Source organism: Dreissena polymorpha, chromosome 12, assembly GCF_020536995.1.
Source record: "Dreissena polymorpha isolate Duluth1 chromosome 12, UMN_Dpol_1.0, whole genome shotgun sequence".
NCBI classification, from domain to species: domain Eukaryota; kingdom Metazoa; phylum Mollusca; class Bivalvia; order Myida; family Dreissenidae; genus Dreissena; species Dreissena polymorpha.
In genome coordinates this window covers 16,564,622-16,573,724 of record NC_068366.1, presented here as the reverse complement: position 1 = coordinate 16,573,724, position 9,103 = coordinate 16,564,622, and the positions used below count along the sequence as shown (strand labels likewise).

At 36.3% G+C, this 9,103-nt stretch overlaps 1 protein-coding gene across 3 annotated transcripts in view; it reads left to right on the top strand.

The window, feature by feature from the left end:
* The first annotated feature begins 2,048 nt into the window (after window positions 1-2,048).
* The window catches only part of LOC127853517 (DDB1- and CUL4-associated factor 6-like), a 33,303-nt gene continuing 26,248 nt past the window's right edge, over window positions 2,049-9,103 (top strand). For 2 of the 3 annotated variants that reach the window (XR_008036650.1, XM_052388071.1), the window contains exons 1-4: window positions 2,049-2,157; window positions 6,067-6,128; window positions 6,662-6,754; window positions 7,739-7,915. Coding sequence is in view for 1 of the 3 variants with exons in the window: in XM_052388071.1 (XP_052244031.1) it covers window positions 2,088-2,157; window positions 6,067-6,128; window positions 6,662-6,754; window positions 7,739-7,915 (402 nt within the window). In the remaining 2 variants the exon portion in view is untranslated. Of the gene's footprint in view, window positions 2,158-6,066; window positions 6,129-6,661; window positions 6,755-7,738; window positions 7,916-9,103 lie in introns of those variants that run through there. The other variant, XM_052388072.1, reaches the window with a different exon arrangement.

The following is a 9,103-nucleotide window of genomic DNA, read 5'->3' as shown; positions in this document are numbered from 1 at the left end:
CAATGTCCATCCTTATTCTTAGGAAAGCCAGCACATCCCGTTCACCACTACCAAGATCTGCCTGATCGAAACTCTACAGAGCCGTGCAGGAAGATTTTTCATGCGGCAAATAGCAGTATTAGCCAGATGAGAAAAGACATTCGCTGGCTAACAACGTCGTAGGGTGCAGGATCGCGTGACTTTGTTGGGTTCCCAATAAACGTTAATGGATGTAAACACACCGGTAAGCGCTGTTTTTCCAAATAAATTTTTAAAACAATTTTTCTTAATAATTTCAACTAGTGCATAAAAGACAGATTTTTATGCTGCTTATGGCAATGTGAAATACGTCAGAATACTTTATTTAATAAGCCTGTTTTTTTGTTCAAAAAACCATAAAGATCACAGTATATATGCATACAGCAAGTAAGAGGTCCTCTCAACCTCCGCGTAGAGATATGACTGGAACCAGCGTTGCTGGATCAAATACCTGCCTTCATAACCAACCACATGATGATAGCCGAGCCACATGGTACACTAATTTGCTCGTTGTTTATTTTTACCAGGGACCTATACAAACAAACTTTGTTTGTTTAGGTCCCTGTTTTACTTTATTTCAGATAAGTACTTTATTTTGTTTTATGAACCTAAACTTAGACTCATTTTAAAATATAAAAGAAATATACTACTTTTCATAATATAATACTTAAACAAAATATAAAATCCTCCCGAATCTGGTAGGATTTTCTTGTAATGGCAGATGATTGTATGTGAGAGCTTGGAAAGACAACTCTGCATGGAGCTGCATGTCCTATTAAACACTGCTCTTATGGTCACAATATACTAAAAGATTTCCTACACAAATTCAATGAACAAGCAATACCTTTAACAAAAAATAAAGTCAAACTTTTGCGCATAGAGACCCCCATAACCATACCTTTTTTTGAAGAGCATTCCAAGCCGCAATGATTAAAACAATAAAAAATAGGTCATGCGTTATGCAAAAAAAACTCTACGCGAATCAACGGTACTGTTTTACGGCCATCTATTTACCGGCTTTGTACCAGTTGATGGGGTTTCCCGTCATCTGTCAAAGTCTCATGTAGTGTCCAACCTTCAAGCAAAAGAGTGAATTTCTGTTAAACAACAATGTTTTCCATACCACATGCACAAAGAAACATTCTAAAATAAAATCATGGCAAGTGCCCCTACAGAGAATTGTGCCTTCTTATAAATGATGTTCATGTTTTTAGAGTGTATAGAATTGCACTCCAAAATTATTATCCCCATGCTTTTTGAAAAGCGTGGGGATATTTTGGTTATCTCCGCCGTCCGTCCGTCTGTCTGTCCGTCCGTCCGTCCTTCCAGCCACTATCTTCTCCTACACTATAAGCACTAGAACCTTGAAACTTACACACATGGTAGCTATGAGCATATGTGCGACCCTGCACTTTTTGGAATTTTGATCTGACCCCTGGGTCAAAAGTTATGGTGGTTGGGGTGGGGCCAGGTCAGAGATTTTCACTCATTTTTTATGTTATTTTACATTAACTTCTTCATTTCTACACCCATTTACTTCAAATTGACACTGAACATCTCTTATGACAATGCGGTCAATCTCAACTATGCATGGCCCCATCACCAACCCTGGGGCGCCCCGCCCACATAGACCACGCCCACCCAAAATTGCCTTTTACTCTAACTTCTTCATTTCTACACCGATTTACTTCAAATTGATACTGAACATCTCTTATGACAATACGGTCAATCTCAATTATGCATGGCCCCATTACCAACCCTGGGGCGCCCTCGCCCACATAGACCACGTCCACCCAAAATTGCCTTTTATATAAATTTTCATTTCTACACCGACTTACATCAAATTGATGCTGAACATATCTTATGACAATACGGTCAATCTCAACTATGCATGGCCCCATTATCAAACCTGGGGCGCCCCCTGGGTCAAACATGCGGCGTGTGGATACGCGTCGGCCTCTGCCGCGCCATTTCTAGTTTAGTATATTGTAACCTAAATTATTATTGTAACATGCAACAGCTGATATGTAGCCGCTACAACAACAACAACAAATGTCAAAACAAGAGAAATGTTCCAACATTTTCTAAAGCGTGAACGAGGAGATTGCGACATTGTTCAGCTGTATAATTTAGCTAAAGGTTGTTATTGATGAATTAAATATTGCATAAACCTATTTAAAAACTTTTTCGGAGCTTGTTACTAAATACACTTATTTTCAAAATTTGATTTCTCTTATTCCCTGGCTAGTCCATATAAAGGGACTACCAGAGGCTGAGCCTTTGATAATTTTTAGCTATGACGGCTCTGGGAGTCCATATGCACCAGTGCTTTTCACAGGAATTTTTTCAGGTGCCCCGGGGCTTATAAGGGTGGCTTCGGGAGGGGTGTCCCTTCCCGAAGTTGATTTTTTTTAATTTAACGTGTCAATTGACATTCTGTGGTGTGTTATTACTCTAAGAAAAACAGCGTCAAAAGACATTATTTGGTGCGCTATGACTCCTTAAACAACCCCCCCCCCCCCCAGCTATAAAAATATTTATAAAGACATTTTTTAATTATTGTTTTAAAACTTTCCCCGCAAAGATAGTAAAATCCCGAATAAAACGATTCCCCAATACGTCCATATCAACCCTACTCTATGACTGCATACTAACTAATTTTCAAGTGTCTATTCATTACCTGATAATCCCAATTTTATAAGCACTTTTTGGTAAATATTGACGATAAAAGTGCTAAATAATTTCTTTTACAACAAACGTTGCCATTTTTCTTAAGTATCAAATAAATTTCAGCATAAGTGACTATTTATAGATTTGATGAAATATTGCCACTGAACATGCGTGAATCCCTTGACGTAGTGTGTGCTTGTTCAAGGGGCCTTTTCACAGATTTTGGCATATTTTGAAGTTTGTCATTAAATGCTTTATATTGATAAATGTAAACATTGGATCTTAAAAGCTCCAGTAAAAATTCAAGAATAAAATTTAAAAAAAGAAAAAAAAGTAGCCGGTACCAGGGCTCGAACCAGTGACCCCCGGAGTCCTGGAGTTAGTCTGAAATAAAAAGGAATTTGCCCTCTCGGCTATTCCGCCGGTTATACACAGTTTAAATATTGTATACCTTATATAAGAAATCTTCGTAGTTTCTTAAACTTAAACGACAACAACAGAACTCTCCAAATTATTCAATTGTTTCGCGTAGCAACACTTTATTATTTTTGGGTTTTCAAATCGTCAAAAGTTACATATACTGGCTATATTGGACTATGGTAAATGTTCAGTAATACTGTTTCCTCACAAATAGCATAACTAAAACGAAAATTTGCGAGTCTGAAAGAATTTTTTTCAATTTTGTCAATTTACCAAACTGTGAAAAGATCCCTTTAATACAACCCTCAATACACCCACGCTTTTTATGCACATGACGCCACGTTGTACCTGCTGCATAATTTTCGCAACCTTTTTATTGAGACAAAGGGTCAACACAAGATAAATTATCACTGTTTATTTGAAGCTAGAATCTGTTAACGTAGAGTTAACATTTACATTAGAGAGTGGGTTTGGGATTACAAATTTAATTATGCTCATTTGAGGCTTCAAGAAAACATTAACAGTTGCCTAATAAATTCAACAATAATTTGCTAAAACGCTTTACAAATTGAGTAAATGTTTTGACAGTATTATTCATGAAATGCACAACTTCCACGAGGATTACAGCCATCATCAGTCTTCTAAGTAACTGGCCAAGATTTCTGTGGCAATAACATGTACGTCACGAGTCGTCTGCATGATTTAACTGCAAGTAGTGCCTGCCTACGAGTGCTGTCGCTTATACAAAGTGTACGCTCGAGGATCATAAATCAGCGTAAATTTTTTTCAGCGAAGTCAATATCGCTTTGATCTTAAGAATGGCTAGTTGCAGTAACAGCCAAAATACACTGATCGGAAAATCAGGCGCACGGCGGACTCTGATTTCAAAATTCAAGCACCCCGGTGAGGGACCGTTAAATGGCCTGTGGAAAGCACTGACACCCCTTCATAAACACAACCACAGTTCCCCGCAGCTGATCAGTGCGCATCACCAATTAAGGAAAGTGATGAATAAACTTCAAAAACACATTAAATTTACCTGAATTTACACTACAGACGTTATCCTTTGTATGTACCCTTAAAAAATACAACAATGTTTCAGCACACTATTCATGTTGACATTTTGATGTTAAAATTTGGAACAGTGTTAATATTCGAAAATCTTTATCGACTTAGGCTACATCACAAATAATGTGCAAAAGATTGGAATACTGCAACCTAACCGATAGTGGCATTTTATGTCAGCAATATTTTGACACTGTTCCAATTTGATGGATAGAAAATGCCAAAGAATAGCAAAGTAAAAAAAAAGCAATTATTTCTTGCTTTAATGGTACCATTTGCATGAGCTTATGCTTTAAACAGGTAAACGTTGATAAGTTTTTGCAGTATCTGTTCCTTAGTCCTTGCAGTGGTGATCAATTGCGTGTTTTTTTGGAGAAATTCTTAACACAAAAACCTGATAACAATCCAGTAATACATGTACCAGTATCAAAATGAAAAATTTATTTTCTTCATCCGAGTCTCTGATTGCCTGGTCTTAAGCTGGCTGCTGAAAGTTTGTAGTGTATAACAGTGTAACATGAATTAGGACTCATTCTTATGACAGTATTATCAATGCTATAGATTTGTTGGTACATGGTGTAAACACAACGCATGCTATAAATTAATGCAATATTTCTTTGGAGTAAATAAGTTGGTTAAAAAAACAAACATACTTTCGAATTCAGAGTATCTCAGCATTTTCCTTTGCAAAATATGATTATTCTGCTAGCACACGATATCACCTAAGTTTTTTAAATTTGGACAAAAGGGAAAGATTCTTGATATTTTTGTGTTTATTTATGCCTAAAAAGAACACATTTTATATGGCAATATTAATGTTTAAAGTGTTAAAAGAGTTTACATAAAAAAATATTTTCTATTTGCAACTCTCAGGGCCCAATTGCCACACTGTATTTCTGTGTGATCAAAGGGCAAATTGGTGTAGCAAAAGCCAAACAGGTGTTCAGTTCAATGGTTTTATTAGCTGGGCTGTTTTCGGAGAAAACCCGAAGGTATTGTCATAGCCAGCGTGTCCGTGTCGTCCGCAAAACCTTACCATTCGTTGAGGTTTTGAACATTGGCTCTAAAATCAAAGTGGTTTAACGTACAACTTTGAAACTTCATATGTAGCTGCACCTTGATGAGTTCTACATGCCACACCCATTTTTGGGTCACTAGGTCAAAGTTCACTGTGACCTCTAAAAAAAAAAAAATCTGACAAGCTTTCATTTATTCAAAACTGCACCTGCAGCCGAGCTTGGCACCCGTTATGCGATGCTCTTAAAATAGCTTACTACAGTACGGATCATTACCATCGGATCCAACTTGTTATATCAAAGTTACATGTAGTAGAGTGCAGTGCTTAGGCAATTGTAGGTTCAAGCCCTACACCTGGCATGCTTGTCATCTTAGGTTTGCTTTCTGAACAAAAGAGATTTCCTGTAATCTATTGGTCAACATGGGTTCCAAAGACAAGAGTTGTTCACTTCTGACAGAGGAGATTACTCGCAATTGAAAAAACATCATAACATTTCATAATAATTGGCTAATGTTAATGTTAATCTATATAAATTCTGAAAAGTGAAGGTGTGTCAAATGTAAAAAAGATGGCAGCCTTTAGGCTTAAGGCAATATAGTGAGTTTAAAGATGAAATAAAACACTTTATGCCAAAGTGGACTCGTCAATGTTCCAGCTATGCCATGAATTGAATGGTGTTGTGTAGAATTATGAAGATGTCATGAAGTGTCAGGATCTGAGGCTTTTTACGAGGTAAAAATGTTTATTTTAATTATCAAAATTCTACATCTGTGTAAAAAAGGTATGTAAGGATATAAATCATCTTTAGTGATGGCTGCATTCAGTTAGAATGATATTTTAATCTGTTATCGTAAGTACATATGATTATTTTTTAGGAAATGTTGACTACCTCAAAAGGTTGAAACTGGAAAGACGTCTAGAAGTACATACAGGATGTGTAAGTTAACAACTTTATAGGTTTTTTTTGCAATTGAATCAAATTCTTTTTGTTTCCTTTTGAAATAAGGATTAAAGCAAGTTTTTGGGTAGTCCAAATTAGCTTTTGGCTCATCAAAATAAAATAAAAACTTATTTGTTACTTGTTTGTTTGTTTCATTAAATTGAGATAATTAACATCACATTCAAGACCCCTTCCTAAGTCACTTTTTTAAGGTAAAAATAACTGTTTTGAAATAATAACCCTGAGGACATATTAGTATTATCTTTTCATTATATTGATAAGACCAATATACAATGTAAGTCCTTGGCCATCAGTGTTGATTCAGTATTGTAAAATGTGAAGATACATTAAAAATCTGAGTCAGCAAAGAAGAAAATGCTTACCAAACAAATTATAAAGAAGATCTTTAGCAAAATTGAAGAAATTGATATTGTAATTATTTGCATTTAAGTTTTGATATGATGGAAAAGTATTCAATTAGAATATTTATTTAAAACCTGCATTTCATTCGCCACCTGCTGCTCATTCAGGTGAACACAATATGTTGGAATGACAGAGGCACAAATATTCTGTCAGGTTCTGATGATCTACATCTGGTTGTGACAAATCCTTTCACTGGAAAAGTGAGTATGCAATGGTGGATACTGAGTTCCAAAATGGTGTCAGTCCTTTGAAAAACATGGCCGCCATGGCATTGGCAGTTTTCAATATATATGTATGGCTTTGTAAACCCGTCTGGAGTCATATTTTTTCCCAATCTTCATGAAACCTGCTTGGAAATGTGTTCTAAAGATGTCTCAGCTGAGTTCATAAATGGTTCCAGTCCCATGAAATACAGCACTGCTCGATGGGGCTAGGCAGTTATCCTTTAGGTTATCTTATCTTTTTTGTATGCTCTTAGAACAATTAATTAGAATAATATTTTGTTTTAATCAGGAAGCAGTTAAATAGGCTAGGGTCATATTAACATATAAATGTACATATTAAAATGTAAAAAATATGTACACCTGTCCATTATAGATAAACAGAATAAACTCAGTTCATTTGCTGTCTTGTGTTGTATTGATGGCCAAATGCTACCAAATTAGATTGTTTTTCCAAGTTTCAATATTTGTTGGCAAGAGCCTTCCATTATTTTAGGGTTATCTTAATAAGAAGTGATTTACATTTAAAATTACCTCTGTGCTGATAAGCGTGGCAATGGCAATTGTTTGTTATCAGAAAATTATTGCAGCCAGGACTTTTGAGTGGCGCTTTGGGAAAAATGGGCATAATGCATGTGCCTAAAGTGTCATGCCAGATTAATCAGGTACGACACTTTTATGACATTTTTCTTTTAAATGAAGTCTCTTCTTAGCAAAAATCCAATTTAGGCGGAAAGTGTCATCCCTGATTAGCCTGTGCGGACTGCACAGGCTAATCTGGGACGACACTTTACACTCATGCATTATGCCCAGTTTTCTCAGAATGCAGCTCATTTCATAAGCACAATATTCAAATGGTACTGGTTCTACCCAGGAAACATACTCGCTAGTGTCTCAATAAGCCTTAGGCTTTCAATGCAGTCATAAAATAAATAGGTTAAAACTAACTCCCACCTATTCAAGGTGCTTACGAAGATTCGTTCAGGTCACCGACAGAACATCTTTAGTGCGAGGTACCTGCCTAATGGCCTTGACAACGAGACAGTCAGCTGTTCTGGGGACGGGAAAATATTCTACACCCATCTGGAGAGGCATGAAACAGAGTGTCGATTTGACTGCCATTATGGAACTACATACAAGGTGAGTGTTGGTTCATATGAATGGCGTTCTGGGAAAACTGGGCTTAATGCATGGGCATAAAGTGTCATCCCAGATTAGCCTGTGCAGTCCACACAGGCTAATCAGGGATGACACTTTCCGCTTAAATTGGATTTTTGTTAAAAAGAGACTTCAATGAAACAAAAAATGTCATAAAAGCGGAAAGTGTTGTCCCTGATTAGCCTGTGTGAACTGCACAGGCTAATCTGGGATGACACTTTACGCACAAGCATTATGTCTAGTTTTCTCAGAACGCAACACTTATGAGCCGCTTTCTGGGAAAACAGGGCTTAATGCATAGGCATAAAGTGTTGTCCTAGATAAGCTTGTGCTGTCCAAACAGAGATAAGCTTGTGCAGTCTGCATTGGCTAATCTGGGATGACCCTTGTGCCAAAACTGGATTTTTGCCAAGAAGAGATTTTTTTTTAAAAGAAAAATGCAATAAAAGCAGGGAGTGGCGTCCATGATAAGTCTGTGCTGACTGCACTGGCTAATGTGGAACAAAACTTTAAGCAAATGTATTAATGCGGCTCATAATATTGTGCTGGCATGTCATATGTTTTGTTTACTTTTATATGTTTATAAAAGACATAAAAAAATGCTTAGATATTTTGTATGAAACATTGTCTAGTCAATATACATGTACGGGTATATCAATATTATTCAAGTATGGCTCTGGATCAAAATGTCTCATGCCCAGGTATGCTGTATGATGTTGTTTGATACAGTTGGAATATTCATATGATTATTGACACTATTAAATAATTTTAGATTTTGTTACTGGCTTATCAGTATTATTTGTTATCAGGACTTGTTCATGGATGTTGAAATTATTTACACTTGTTTTGTTATGAATGTTTTCAATTACTTTTTACTGAGTTTTAATGCAATGTGCCCTTCTGAATTAGCCTGTGCAGTTCATACAAGCCAATCAGAGTCAACACTTTACCCCTAATCTGAATTTTTGCTGAGAAGAGACTTTCTGTTAACAAAAAATACCATTAAAGCGGAAAGTATTGTCCCTGATTAGCCTGTGTGGATTGCACAGCCTAGTCTGAAACAACATTTTATGCACATGTATGAATCTCAGTTCTCCGAGATAAAGGCTCCATTTATTAAAAAAAAATATACTAGATTGTTAACACAAGACCATAGGTAATAACATGTTA